At 39.6% G+C, this 16082-nt stretch overlaps 1 protein-coding gene across 7 annotated transcripts in view; it reads right to left on the bottom strand.

The window, feature by feature from the left end:
* The window catches only part of RBL2 (RB transcriptional corepressor like 2), a 55488-nt gene extending 41586 nt beyond the window's left edge, over positions 1-13902 (bottom strand). For 2 of the 7 annotated variants that reach the window (XR_009615371.3, XM_060650771.3), the window contains exons 1-5: positions 13548-13902; positions 11203-11333; positions 8375-8575; positions 5123-5187; positions 1470-1598 (exon numbers count right to left, since the gene is read on the bottom strand). Coding sequence is in view for 6 of the 7 variants with exons in the window: in XM_060650771.3 (XP_060506754.2) it covers positions 1470-1598; positions 5123-5187; positions 8375-8575; positions 11203-11333; positions 13548-13787 (766 nt within the window). In the remaining variant the exon portion in view is untranslated. The other 5 variants (XM_060650772.3, XM_078438716.2, XM_078438717.2 and 2 more) reach the window with 5 other exon arrangements.
* Between the last annotated feature and the right edge of the window lie 2180 nt (positions 13903-16082).

Raw genomic sequence — 16082 nt, 5'->3', positions numbered from 1 at the left:
TAAAGAACATAAAAAAATAAAACTTTGCAAATAAGTCTGACATTCAAATAAAAAATACAACTTTGAAAAAAATTACTATTCAAAGTATATACTGTTTATATATTTTCATTTCATCATACTGGATGTAGGTAACATATTGATTTATGGTTTATTCTTACCCAAGACTCAGTATAAGAATAAATAAATAAGGGGGGCCTGGGTGGCTCAGTTGGTTAAGCATCCTACTCTTGATTTCAGCTTCAGGTCATGACCTCACAGTTTGTGGGTTCGAGTCCTATGCTAGGCTCTGCACTGACAGCACGGAGCCCGCTTGGGGATTTTCTCTTTATCTCTCTGTCTTTCTGTCTCTCCCTCAAAAGTAAATAAATAAACTAAAATCAAACAAAATGGATAAATAAATAAGAGGAGAAAAATGAAAAGCAGCTACTACATAGAAATATAAAGGGAGTTAGGAAGGAAAGGAGAGAATACGAAGAACATTAAATGTACTGAAGCAGGAACAACTAAGTAACTTCAGTAACTTTAAAAATCTACCTTGAGGGGCACCTGGGCGGCTCAGTCAGTTGAGCTTCTGACTCTTGATCTTGGCTCAAGTCACAATCTCACGGTTTGTGGGATCAAACCCAGTGTCAGGTTCTGTGCTGACAGTGAGGAGCCTGCTTGGGATTCTCTCTCTACCTCTCTCTCTGCACTTCCCCACCCCCGCCCCGCTTACGTGTAAACGTGTGCTTACGCTCTCTCTCAAAATAAATAAACATTAAAAAAAAAACTTCAGAGTCAGACAAGCTAAAATTTTAACGATAACCACCCCAAAACTGAAAATCACTCAGAATCCTACCATGGTATTATTCAAATGTCAACAGTTTATATACTACCTCTATAAATACTGTTTAATATTTATAATATTGTCTGTGAGTTATAATTTGGCCTCTTACTGTGTATCATTCATAGAAATAACATGGCCTTAAAGCCTGCTTAAATGCATTGCCAAAATCATTTCTATCCATCTTTTAGTTTAAGAGCTAAAAATTCATTTTACTTATTTACAACCATAACTACTCCTCTTCTGTAGGAAAAAACCTGAATGAAGATTATTTCAATAAATCCATTTTGAGCTCCTACTGTGTGTCAGGCACAAAGCTCGGCAATGCAGAAAACAACATCAGTTTAATGCGACTTTGCTACTATAAGTTTTTAAGTTCCTTCTTGTTGTTTCAGAAACTTCTACAGTTGTCATGTAAGACTTCACACTTTGTAATATTTGCGATTGCACTTTCCATAAATATTTTTACAGAGAGCTCAACTCCTGGGTTTAAGTAATTGCAAGTATTCTGGATTATGATGATGGAGCTTTTCAAAGCACTTAACGCTCTCTGATGCTAGGAAACCTGTGGCATGTGTACAGCTCCCAAAAATAAACATAAGGTAGAAATGTGAGTTGTCCAATAATCTTTGATTTACAAACTTACCTTTAAAATTAGGGTTTACAAGTTCTTTACGGTTGGAACATTGAAGTGCATTTCCATAAACCAAGTCCAAAGCACACAGAAGAAGATGGTAAGAATTGACCAAATCATCACTAATCATGGGGAAATTACCTACAGGAATACAAACAGTTATCAAGTAAATCTGCATCCATGTTACGTTATTTTAGACATAATTTCTCTTTTTAATTAAAATGACATTACACAAACACTGTACCAAACCTGACTCAAAAGCTACATAAAGTGTTCTGGCAAATTTACATTTTGAAATATTGCTCTTAAAGTCTAATAAATTTCTGAGAGTGTAATTAAAACCAAAACTTTACAAAAAATGGCATTCATTCACTCAATCAATATTCATTAAATAAGCATTAACTCCCCAGTAGCTGACTAAAATTTTATCACTGTTTTTTTTCTTTGAAAATTCTAAACAACTTCATAAATTATCTCAAACTGCAGCAAATTCTTTCATGTGAAAATATTTTTCTGTTAAGAAAATTAGTAGATGAATTAAAAAATAAATTAAATAAAAAAAAAGAAAATTAGTAGATATTAAATACCCAAAACTAATATTAACAGCATGGTAACTATATTGAAATTAAAATTTAACTAATTAAACTATTAAACTATTAGTTAAAATTTAATTAATTAAAAACCAAAAAAATTAAAATATCACAATACATGGAGACAAATGAAAATGAAAACACAATGGTCCAACATCTTTAGGATGTACAAAAAGCAGTTCTAAAAGGGAAATTTATTTAAAAAAAAAAAAAAAAAAAAGATTAGTAGATATACTTAGGAATAGCTGAACAATGATTTTTTCATGTATATAGTTTAAAAAGACCAGAACATATAATCAGGCTGCTAATGGTAACATTTGAAATATTTTCTAATAATAATATAAACTCCTACAAATTAACAACAGGACCACAATGAAAGATATTTAAGTCTAGAGCCAATATCCTGGGAATAATGTTGATGCTTAGTAAACAAAGAAAAAAGAAACCCAGGCTCAAACCTAGAGAAACATGTCATTTCTGCGATGCTAGTTTAAGTCTAACACTGAAATCAGTTTTTATAGGCAGTTGAACAGTTTTATTTTTGGAAATTAAGAAATATTTCTAGATTTTTTAAATAACTTTGAGCATATCTCTTTTCTCATGAAACACAGCATGTAAAGTCTTCCTAGTGATTTTATATCACATGAATTCAATTTAAACAGCTAACATACATCTGAGGAATTATTTCTAAACATGTTCGCACTTAATGCCTACCCAAATGCATGCAAACACACACACGCGCACACGCGCACTCTCTTCTCTCTCTCTCTCTCTCTCTCTCTCATACTGCTTTGTTTCAGACTCTTTTCCCCCCTTTTCCTCCTTTCCTCCAAAGAAAGTTACCACTTACCTCTGCATAGCAGGATAATTCTCTTTTCGTACAGATGATTCAACAAATCAATTTAAATGAGTTAAAGAGAGAAAATGCTTTTCTGTTGCCAGAAAGGCGAATGAGAATAGGTGGTTAAGTTCTGCACTGATAGAACCAAACTAACCTGCCTGGCTCCACTATAAAGATGTTTAATATTAAAGCAGACGGTTTCTCAAATGTCAAACAGGAAGTGGCACCTACGGCTTCAAGCTACAAAGCCCATCACACTGACAAGCCTCAACTTGTCACTGGTGTGTACTTGCCATAAAGGAAAAAAAGAGCAGCACAGTAACTTCTAACAAAAAATGCCCCACGGGTCAGAATCTAATTTAAACTCCAGGACTGTCCCAACGTGACAGACTTCGAGTTTCAAATCCTGACTTCAGAAAGAAATCTCACTTTGCGAGGTAGGTTATCTTTCCAACAACAAAGATAACTTGTTGAAACTCCAAAATTGGCTGATTTATCAGGAATGAAGAGACTGGAGATTGTAAAACAGGAAGTGGCACCAAATTGGTCTTGGGGCCACAAAGCCCTTCAGGATGACAAGCCCAAACTTGTCACGAGGGTGTACTTGCCATAGGAAGTCAACAAAGATAACAGGCAAAAAAAATGGCTTATCTATCAGGAACAACATAATCTGGGATGCCCGTATGCTGCAGAGAAAGTCATGAGAAAGGTGGCTATAAAAGAGTACAATACAACTCTCCCCCAAATAACTAAATCAAGAACTGAATAAAACTAATTAAACAACTCTATCAGAAAAGATCTTACTGAATCATAAAAGATCATGGTGTTGGACTGTCAGGAAACAAAGACTCTTCAGATTAAATAATTACAGACTGAATTAATAACACAACTCCAACACCGAGTTAACTGCAGAGACAAAAATATGACACCCAGTTGATCAAGAGAGACCAAAATGTAAATAAGGACAATAAAATTTTTAAATAATTTCTATAGTATCAAACACATTCATTCCCAGATACATACACACCATAAAAAGCATAAGAACAGATAAAATCCCAGAAGTCAGATACACTTGCCCACAATCCAATGACAAGATTAGTGTCATAAATAATACCAGCCACAGCAAGCTAAAAGCAGCAGCAGGGGTTACTGGCTACTGTGAGAGCCGTTTATATGCTCCTACACCTCCATTTTGTGCCATTTATCATATTACCTTTATCTCCACTAAAGAAACACACCAGTGTGATGGGCAGCAAAATAACTAACAGTTTATTTTTGGCAGAAGAAAGACTTTTCTTTTCAATCAACCACACAGCTCAGGGAGGAAGAATGAGTTCTCACCTAAATAGCTAGAAAGAACCAGCTATAATCCGACACACCAAACCCAGAGACCAATGGAGTGATACATCCTTGCTAAAGGGCCTTCACATCTGGCATGAAACCAAGAGCCAGATCTGGGTTCAAATCCTAGCTCTGTTTCTAGCAGCTAATTCTGGGGCCTCAGTTACCTAATCTTAAAAGTAAATAATTTGGGCTACTTGATCTAATAATGAAAATCTCTTACATTTATGAAATTCCTCCCAGCTCTATGACTCTTTGATGATAACTTTGCATTTTATTGGGCTTTCTTAATAGCAAAGGCATTCTACATAGTTTATGTAATTAATGTAATTGTATTTTTTCTTCTTCTTTAGATCACTAAGAATCATTTCTACACAGAAATATAGACAGGACACAAAAAAATAGTAACGTATTTCCCTGAATACAGACCTTGGGTAAGTTAAGGGAGATGAAAAGGGAGAGAAAATAAATTGTATCCAAAGGCATTTGAGCAAATGTATTTATCTGAACAAGATGCAAAAAGTCATCTGAACTACACTGAGGATGAGCAGTCACCCTCAACAAAATAAGACACGGCTCACGAAAAATACAGCTCAAGACACCAATACAAACTACTAATGTGCTTTTGGTCCATAATTCAGAAGAATAGCTCTGGATGGAAAAGATGTTATGGAAGAACAAAATAAAAGGATTTTCCATTTAATATAAGATTTGGACATTACAGACATTCAAAAGACTTACAAAAAGGCAATACTTAAAAATGAATCTGAGATTAAAGTCATTGAGAAAGTTCTCAGTTGAGAATCTTTTCCTGATACACAATACAGATTGACAAAAGTAGTACCTGGACATTTACATAAGCTAACATCTAGATAAATATTGCTCTGTCTTACCTTTTGCATATATAAAAAGCACCCAACAAAAATGGAAAACTTCGGACACGGTACAGGGCTGTCGCCTTCAGGGGAGAAAGAAAGTCATGAGATAACAGAAGAATTTGAAAAAGACATCACAAATGACTATAAATCAGGTGAGAAACAAAACCCACAGTTGAAGGGAGTGACAGCAGATTCATTTCACGTGGAAAATGTACAAGAAGTTCTGCTCCAACCAAATACTGGCAAGGACAAAGCCAGGGAAAGAGTTCACCTCAGAAAGAAGAAAATTCTGAAGAACTATAAAAGGCTTTCAAGGTCAAGACAGGTAAGGTAGAAAATGAGTGACCATAGATGTTTTGATGACACCAGAGAGGCTCATGCTGCTTTTGGACCCATGTATGCAATCAGGTATTTCTCTATTTTTTTCCCTTCATCATAGCTAAGGAACTGTAAACCCTCCCTCCCCAAAGATATTCCAGATTGTATCAAGTCACAAAAGGACTACTTAAGGTAAATCCTGGGTTTGCTATAATTCCTTATTCTTTATCGTTAAGACTATCCATTATACTTTGCCAAGTTGTCTGCTAAAGGGAGTTTCAGACCTGTTTTACGCCCTTGGCTTTTCTACCAAAACCTCTGCCAATATTCAGATAAGACATCTGTTGTCTCCACATCCCAACAAGGAGCTCTGAAGGGAAGATCGGGAGACAAGGGTTTAGTTCCCCCACGGTCCTTAGCTACACACACTTGCCCCCCATGTGCCCCAGTCTCTTCATCTGCTGAACAATTAGTCTCCTGGGTAGAGTTTTGTACTTAATTCACCAGTCCGTGGCAAGGATTAAATGTCAGTGCCCTGCTTTTAGAAGTGGCCTCCCTACCCTAGGCACATGATAACTATCCAGTTTTGATGCCTACCAAGATAAAAGTCAAACTTTTTTTTAAAACGCTTTTTTCTTAATTTTAGAGAGAGAGAGAGAGTGCGAGAGTTGGGGAAAGGGGCAGAAGGAAAGAGAGAGAATCCCAAGCAGGCTCCACACTCAGCACAGAGCCCGATGGGGGTTCCATCTCCCCAACCCTGAGATCATGACCTGAGCCGAAGTCAAGAGTCAGACACTCAACCAACGTGCCTCCCAGACATGCCTCTTTTTTAAATTAATTTAATTATTTTAAAGTCAAGCTTTTTAGCTTAGAACTCAAGCCACTCTCAACAGTGAATCTATGACTTGAGAACCCTAGAACTTGACCTACTGAACCTACTCAGCCAATCGCCTCTTTGCTATTTTCGCATACATATCCTGTACAAAGAAGGCTCTATCTACATCTCCAAATTCACCCATCAAAATCCTACCCATCGTTCCTTACTTCATGGAACCGTACCTGACTGGCTCATGCCCAGTGGTTTAATTTTGCCTCAGAAGTTGTATATTTTTGTTATCTTTTGCATTCATACATGCCTCCTCTCCACAACTATACTGTAAGCTCTCAAAAGACAGAGGCTATGGGCTTTTTTTTTTTTCTTCAATATTTGTGTCCTATATAAAATACCTAACAACATACTTCACACAGTAAGTTCTCAATAAATACCCAATGACAAACTTTCAGAGACTGGTATGTGTGGGGCACAGTACAGAGAAGTGGTAAGGGACATGGGTTCTGCAAGCAGACTACCAGTGTCAATAATAGCTCCACACTTACTGTGTGACTGTGACCAAATCACTTAACCTCTCAAGGGGTTATGTTCCCCCGCCTGTAACAACAGCATCAATCTTATATAGTTGTCATAGGGATTCATTCAAGTTATACAGGTTTAAATCTTGGACAGTTCCTGCTCCATAACAATGCTCAGTAAATGGTATACATGATTATTACTATTAGCCAAAAGTACTAATAAAAGTATACAGTATATTTTAAGCTTTTAAAATTAAAATTATCTTACAATTTTCTTAACCAGAATTAGGTAATATACATACCCTAATAAATATCAAAGCAAGCACAACCTAAAATCATTTCCTACAACACTCCAAAGAAAGAAGATATTCTATATCTTCCTGTGAATGATCACATCAGCCTCGCTCAGACTTACAACAAAGCATCTATCCAAACTTTATTTCATTGTGTATAGTCAACTCCCCCCAAATTACAAGCAAACTGGACCAGCTGCTTCCATAACAGTGGGGTCAACTATCCAAGAAAATACATAGTTTGTTTGATTTTTAAAACCTGCTCACTTACTACAAACATCCTTCACAATTTGGGAAAAAATTTTATATTGAAAGAGAAGCACCCATTATTCATTCAATTGTAGTAACTCCTTTCCCCCCACTTTTCTTGTCAATATTTTTCTAGTTCTATCTTAAGAACAATTTCCATTTCTACTTTATGAAAAAGTGTTCATGGTAAAGGTAGAGAATGTGTATCCCATGACTGCCTTTACCTATCAGGAAAGATGGAAAACACTGAGCCAGAGTCAGGTTACAGATTTTGAAGACATGATCAGAAAGCACATATTCATAATAGTTTCTGTCCCCTTATTCTCCCTCCATCCAGTTTGTCTACTCTTGGTTAGTTATAAACATCAAAATACATATAGAAGCCAGCTCAGAGGGGATTATCGATTTCTAAGTAGGACATAGAAGTCAAATAAGAGAAATAGTTGATATTATAATATACAGAAAATAATAGTAATAGTCAACATAGCCAATAACAGAAAATTAAGGAGTCAAATTCGATACCCAGGTGGCTAACTGGTGAAAATACATAAGTTCTGACTTTTGCATTTGGGTTGCTTAAATAAAAAGGGAAAGTTTACAGAAACAATAATCCCATACACTTTGCAATATGAAGGAAGCCAAATTCTTTATGGCTAACATACAATGAAAAGCAAGAAATTATTGTTAAAAGAGAGCCATCGGAAAGAAAGATTACTTATGAAATCACATTTGTTTTTTTAAGACTAGCAAAATAAGCTAAGTGACACAAACCGAGGGATCAAAACTGCAGCACAGATTTTAAAAATGTGTAGTCCTGACTAACAAATATAAAAAAAAAACATACCGCGGGGCGCCTCGGTGGCTCAGTCAGTTAAACGTCTGACTACAGCTCAGGTCATGATCTCATGGTTCGTGAGTTTGAGCCCCCATCAGGTTCTGGGCCTCAGAGCCTGCTTCGGATTCTGTGTCTCCCTCTCTCTCTGCCCCTCCCCTGCTCTCTCTCTCTCAGAAAACGAATAAAACACTAAAAATTTTTTAAATATGTATATGTATATACCGCTGTTTTCTTCCTCTCTGTTGACGAGGCTGCTCCTCTTGAGGATATTTAAAAATGTCCTGAAAAATGGGTTCATATTTCTTAAAAATTACCGCCGACACAGTGAAGTTTCTTTCTAGTCTCTCAGTACGTTCTCTGAAATGTGGGGGTAGGTTTGCCATGTCTTCCCACTTCTTCATCTTGTGAAAAAATTCAAGTAAGCTGATATTAAAAATAAACAATGAGACATTTTCAAAATTAACACAAAGGGAGAGAACACAAATATAATTAAATCAAAATGAACTTGTTAAATTACTTTTAGACAGTGATATAAAATCACAACTCATGCCTCTGACTAGCTTCCTGTCTTACAGATTGGTGTATGTCTCTGATTTTCCTAATCTACCTTTTTTCTGAGATGACCTGACTTTTTAAATTATGAAATATATAAAAATATAAAACAATCAGCCAGAGTAATGTAACCAAGACTTATGTATCCCACTGCCAGATTTAACAAACATTAACATATTGAATAAATTTTGCCATGTTTGCTTCAGGTACAACAGAAACAGCCAAATTCTCATTTGTACTCCTCCCCAAACCCATGGCCCCCTCTTCTTCCCCAAAGATGACCACCATTCTCAAGTGAGTCCGAATCCTTCCCATCCTTGCTTTTATATACTTACTACTTAATACCCTTACTATATGGCATCTATACGAATCTATACATATACGAATCTATATGTATCTATACATTTGTATCTACACATATATGGATCTATATGTATCCATAAACAGTAAGTAGTATCATCTTTATGTGTGGTTTTAAGATTTTATATAAATAGTATCACACTGTAAGTAGCATTCAGCAACTTGCTTTTTCATTCAATGTTTCTGAGATTAACATTAATATGTACAGATCTAATTCATTAATTTTAATGTTAAAAATATTCCTGCATATGAACTACCATGATTTTTTGCATTCATTCCCCAACCAGTGCAAACTGAGGTTTCCAATTTTACATTATAACACGAAAAGGCTGTAATGAACACATTCTTGCACCTGTATGTAAGAGCTTCTTTAGGGACTAGGCCAAGATGAAGAATTGCCGAGTCAGAGAAGGTGCATCTCCAACTTTACTAGAGACTGCCAATTTGCCACTCGAGTGGTCGTGCCAATTTATACTCTCACCAATGCACACCAGCAATACAGATTTCCTGTTTCCCTACATAGTGACTAGAGCGGGTTTTATCAGCCTTCAAACTTCCCCAATCTGATGAGAATGACAGTTACCTTGTTTTTACTTTGAACTTCCTTATTACCAGTGAGACTGAACTTCTTTACATACATCTATTAGCTATGTGAGTTTTGAGGTTTGTGAAATCATATTCTTTACCCATTTTTTAGGACCCATTGTCAATCATGCAACCATTTGTTAGCCGTTCTCTATATACTTCTGGACACTGATCTTTTGTTATTTATACACATTGTAAATATCTTCTCCCAACATACTCTTCGTTTTTAACCCGTTTTAGTCTATTATGGCAAAAAAGTAAATAATCTGAGCCCAGAGGTAAAATTTAAAGACAGAAACTGAGTTTTTGAAATGGAAACACAACTGAAGCCTAGAACTAGATTACTTGCATTAAAATGTTGGATGAATTCAATTTACTATGGTTTATAATTCCATAATTCGACCTTTGCTTCTAAAGTTCCTTGTCTGTCACTTAACTGGATTACTCTGTCTCCACTTTGCTTTTCCGTAATGATTATACTTTTGCACCTTATTTAAGTCCACTTCTGCAGGTTTGCAGACCAGGTGTTCAACTCTTTATGCACTGCCTCTTGTCCTTAGGCCTAAATATAACTCAGGATGGAGTTCAAGGTTAATAAATAGGCTACAGATAGAATATTACATTTCTTGTTAATTATTTTAATAGTAAGTGATTTTTTAAACCATTAGGTACATAAATTTTGACAGTGGTATTCCCCCTACAAACTGCCAAATATCCTTTTTCCCACCAATCTTTAATAAGCCATAAGAGAAAATTCACCCAAAAGGCACAAATAAATATAATCAATTCAATTACACAACAAATAGAAATAGCAATTTCTGCCTCTTCTTTAAAACATTATTTGACCCTTTCAGAAACTGATTGTAATAGTGTTGCATATCCCCCCAAGCAGCAAATGGAGAAGTATTTACACATTCCATATATTTATATATAAAGATACAAATCCTGGGCATGTAGTTCTAAGTTTAATACCATATTTTATTTACCTTTACAATTTAGAATATTTCCTAAAGTTTCTCTAATATCCTTATTTAGAATTCCTCCAATATCACATAATAACAAGTCCTAACCTTTAATAGTACTCTTCATACAAACAAGTCTTTTTTTTTTTTTTTTTTTTTTAAGTTTATTTATTTATTTTAGAGAGAGTGAGCAGGGAAGGGGCAGAGAGAGAGGGAAAGAGAGAAAGAATCCCAAGCAGGCACCACACAGGCCAAGCAGGCCAGCACAGAGCCTGATGTGGGGCTCAAACTCATGAACTGTGAGATCATGACCTGAGCTGAAATCAAGAGATGGATGCTCGGCTGAGCGAGCCACCCAGGTGCTCCCATACAAGTCTTAATACATTAACATTTCAATACTTTTCACAAAAGAAGTAAAAAATAATGGCTACCAACTTAGATGCGGTAAAGGAAAGCCATGACCTAGTCTCTAAATTCAGCACTCTACAGGTACAAAAATGCCCTGGAAATGATAAACAGAGAATTCTATCACTATGATTTTTGACCTTTTACATTTGTCACACTCTACTTTTCCAACTCTGACATAGTTACCTCTGTTCGGAACATCGCAGGATTCTAGTTAAAGATACATAGTTTCCTTCAACAGTCCCTTTGCTTACAGTCGGCACAGATTTTCTGCAAGCCACATATAAGGCACATGCTAACCAGTGAAGATCATTCCCCTGTAAAATAAAGGAATATTGATTTTTACCTAATGAGCTATATATACATTTCAATATGAAAAAACTTTTATGATTAAACAAAGTTTAATTTTTTATGTCTGTGGGAAGCTGTGTTTTCAATGACGGCTCCATCCCGAGTGTTCTCATACTGTGACGCTGACATTTTCACACTGGGAGACAGGAATCTGTGTTCTATGCCCTCGTTTTGAACTATCTCAACCGAGGTGCAGATGATGCTAGGTAACTTGTAAGATCATAAAAGGCAATAAAGATTCCACCTGCCTCACTCCCTCAGGACATGTGCTTTGGGGGTCCCCATGTGGGACAAATGAACAGAGAGCCTCAACTTCCTTATCTGAGGGCTGTGAGAATGAAAGCATAGAAAACACAAGAAATCAGAAGATAAAATTCTATAACCGATACTCTGTATTAAATATCATATGAGCTTTATTTTCCACGAGCCTGACATCCTCCATTATTTCACATTTCACATCATCCCTGACAACAAGCTCCACGAGGGTGGGGGTTTTTAAGTTTTGCTCACTGCTCTGTCCCCACCATCTACAACAGTATCTGGCCAAAAAGAGGCGGAAAAAAAAATTGATAAATGAATATTCATTCACTTACTGGGTAAACTGAGCTAATCAAACGTGTTTTCAAAAATAATTTTAACCATTATTAGCCTCTTGCTTACCTAACACTGGACTTCATACAACTTAATCCCATGAGTTGAGACACCTCAACTGAATGGTGATAGTACTTGTTCTGTGTAACTTAAAAGATTATCGTGATTATAGCTTATTTGGAAGCACTTCTGCCCATAACCAAGGAACCACAGGAACCACTGACCACAGAACCACTGAAAAATAAATAGGAACGTGGCCTGTGCGGCCACATCACCTACAAACAGGAAAGAGCTCTGCAAACTCTGCAGCACAAGCACTGTCCACAACAGAAACTCCACATTCCCTTATTAAACCTGCAAGACAACTCTGTGACGCAGGTACAAAGAATCTCAAGTTCACGTATCACAAAATCGAGTGCTGGAGTGGTTAGGTAAATTGTCCAATGTCACCTAGGTCTGTCAAGTTCTATGGACACTAGATTACTAGGCCTGTCCCCCACGCCCCTGCACATATAACTACGGGGGAAGAACTGAAATACAATCCTGTTAAGGCAAGAATACAAGTAACCTCAGTGAGTCACATGTACTCAGAAACACCCTACTATTATCATTAAAGATACTTTGGTTAGGCCTTCCCAGTTTGAGCCTATCTGCCCTCTCTTTCCACAAACCGTAAAACAGCTTAAGAAAATCATACGGCCTCCAGTTCAACGCCACACACAAGCAAACAGCTGATAAACAATCCCGACTTCCGTGTCACTTCCCATTGGTCCATAAAGGGGAGGTGCCTACAGGGTTGAGCCTCACTGGCTGGAATGGCCATTTTTCTCATCTGCAAGCCCCATCCGAAGAAAGGGACACAACAAGCCGAAATCACAGCGGCTACGGGGTCCTGGGCAACGTCTGGGGTGACCAAAAGGTCCTCAAGGTCGTCGCAGTGCCAGCTTCCTAGGGACAAATGCGGGCGTGTGTCTATATCCGGGGGGGGGGGGGGGGGGGGGGGCAGAAAGCCCGTTTCATTTGCCCGAGGGAAAGGAACACAGCTGACACACAAGCACAGCCCGAAACTTAACAACGCGTTTACTCCACGGATGCAATGCCGGGACAAAGGCAGTGGGCACAGCAGGAAAAGAACTGAGAGAGAAGCCTAGCGGCCCCGGCGCTAAACGCGGGTTAATCTCAGTGGGAGCACAGCCAAGTCCCCTCCCCTTCTCCTGACGGTCGTAACAACTGCACCTGTTCATTCGGCCGACAAGGTGGTTGTATCTTTGCGATCGTGACCCCGGCACGACCTCGGCCTCGCGATGCCACTTTAGGGCAAGAAATGGCCCCCACTCGGAACCCGAAAGGGAACAGCTGCGAGACGGGGTTCACTTTCTGGGCCGCTAGGAGCCTGCCGTCAGCCAGGTCCCCAGGACTAAGGCGCGCAGGGAGGATCCCCGCCGCCCTCCAGGCTGGGGACCGGAGACCCGGGGCCGGCCCCACTGTCCCCGCCGGGCGCCCGACCCGGGGAGGGGAGGGGCCCATTCCCGCGGCGGGGCGCGGCGACTAGGCCCGGGAAGCCCCTCGCCTCCTCCCCCGCGGCGCACCTCCAGCGTGTAGCTCTCGCTCATGTTCCGGTAGCTGTCCCAGGCCTCGGCCCGCGCCGCCTCGTCCATGTTGAGGCGGCTGCACAGCTCTTCGAACCGCTGCAGGGTTTGAGGGGCCGGCGAGCGGGCCGGCTGCGCGGCGTCCTCCGCCTCGCCGTCGTCTTCCTCCTCCTCATCCGAGGCTGCCGCCGCCGGAGGAGGAGGCGGGGGCGGCGGCGACTGGTCGCCTCCCGACGGCATAGCGCACCCCTGGGCGGCCGGTCCTCAGGTGAGCTGAGGGCCCGGGCCCGCAGCCATTCAAACCGCGAAGCGCCCGCCCGTCGGCCGTCCGCACGGCGACTGCGCCGCCACCGGGGAAGCCAGACCTCAAGTAGGCACCCGTAGTTCTGAGCACGGCCTGCTGGGAAGTGTAGTTCGGGCCGGAAGCCCACGGAGGTCAAAAATCATATTTAAAAAAGAAACTCCTGTAGTGGGCTAAAATAAAACAGGCTTCGCTACGTTTTAAGTAGGCCCCCATGTTGGGACCATTCAGCAGGACCGTACTGAAGAGAAAAAACATCGACTCGTGACGATTTAGTGTTCAAGGTGTCTCCAAAATGAATACTCAATATCTGGGTGTCCTTATCTCAAAAATAAGGATAATGGCAAGCGTAATAGCAAGCAAGGGCGGCCTGTCTGCCCAAGTTCACATTTCAGCATCGCTCCTAATTTCTTGTTCTTTCCTGTGTTTTAATTTTATGTGAGCCTTTCAAATAATTTTTGGATTTTTTAAAAAACAGTAATTCTTTTATTTCCCAAAGGGCAAATTTATGTTTTCTGTAAGTGATGCATTTGTATTATCCTCAGTCACCCAAATGGCTTAACTTTATTCCTTTATTTTTATTTTGCTTTCTCTTTCATACCTATAGTAGACTTGAATCACTTTATTAACAATCCTTTTTGATTTGTAAGTGGGCATAGTGTAAAACATATTTTAAATGTCTATTTATTTTGAGAAGCAGAGAGAGAAATAGAGGCTGAGCAGGGGAGAGGGAGAGAGAGAGAGTCCCAAGCAGGCCCCGTGCTGTCAGTGCAGAGCCTGACTTCAGGCTTGATCTCACAAACAGTGAGATCATGACCTGAGCTGAAATCAAGAGTCAGATGCCTAACCAGCCAAGCGCCCCCATGGTATAAAACATTTTTATGTTTGAGGAGCCAATAACACATTGCTGTCTGCTATGGGATCACTTCCTTCTGTCTTCATTGACACTTTGAACCCAGCCACCACACTGTGAAGAAGCCCAGGTCACTTGGAGAAGCCTCTTATCAGTGGTAGACAAAGCCAGGCGTTAGTAAAAGGGGTAAAACAGATTTTATTCAGACACTATTGACAGTAAGGTAAAGAGCTGATCTCCGTTCCAATCTATGCAGAAGTGACTGGATGATTTAAAGTGCGAATGAAGGAGTAGAGAGGGGAGAGAGTGGAGCTGAACCAAAAAATTACAAAGGTTTGGTGAGTGTAAATGTGATCAGGCCAGCTGTAGCTGCCAGCAGGCGATTTATTGAAGTTAGGATTCTTTTTTTCCCTACAGAGACTAGGAGACAGAGGCCCTATATGGCTCTCAGATCATTGAGAAAGACACTTCAAATGGCAAGAGATACATACACATCTGAAAGGGACAGAAGAAGGAGTCACCGTTGTAAGCCCTTTTGGGTAAATGCTATAAGAAAAGGGAGGTCTGGGACCTACCATCAGGTTTTGGCTAGAACAAATGATAAACACTGGGAGCCTTGAGTTTTCTCAGACAGGCATTTTAATGCAGTACTGGAGTCATCCTAGGGCACAGCCTGATGCTACTGGAAGCTATGCTCTAGTGTGGTCATCTCATAGTGTAGAGGTTTGGAGAAAAGTTCTGCCATGTGCAAAGGACCTGAGGCCCCTGGCCTTCAGCCCCAGCCATACTGAATGAGCCAGTGGTGAAAGCAGATCGTCCAGCCTTCAGTCAACTGTCCAGCTCATGCTGCACGGAGCAAAGATGAACCTTGCCTCTGATCCCTACCCAGTTCTACCCAATGGCATATTTGTGTGCAAAAGAAATGATTATTATTCTTTCAAGTCACAAAGTTTGAGGATGGCTTGTTATGCAGCAATAAGTAAACACCTATGAAATATAAGACATGTACCTATCGATTGTTTCTATTGACTCCTCAATGTTGCACGGGTAACATCCTTACTTATGCTGTGATCTAATAGCCCAATAGAATTTCAAAGATCATAAATAGCAGTCATCTAAAAATAACCTTTATTTTTGCATTGTGTATATGACCTTAAAATACATGACTTAACTGAGAAACTTCGCCTAAGCTTTTATGTGACAAAAATGGGTGTGTGTTGGGGCGCCTGAGTGGCTCAGTCAGTTAAGCGATCAACTTCGGCTCAGGTCATGATCTCACAGTTCGTGGGTTCAAGCCCCACGTCGGGCTCTGTGCTGAAAGCTCAGAGCCTGGAGCCTTCTTCAGATTCTGTGTCTCCCTCTCTCTCTCTGCCCCTCCCCT

Source organism: Panthera onca, chromosome E2 (assembly GCF_046562875.1).
Source record: "Panthera onca isolate mPanOnc1 chromosome E2, mPanOnc1 haplotype 2, whole genome shotgun sequence".
NCBI classification, from domain to species: Eukaryota; Metazoa; Chordata; class Mammalia; order Carnivora; family Felidae; genus Panthera; species Panthera onca.
This window is presented reverse-complemented; position numbering and strand designations above follow the sequence as displayed.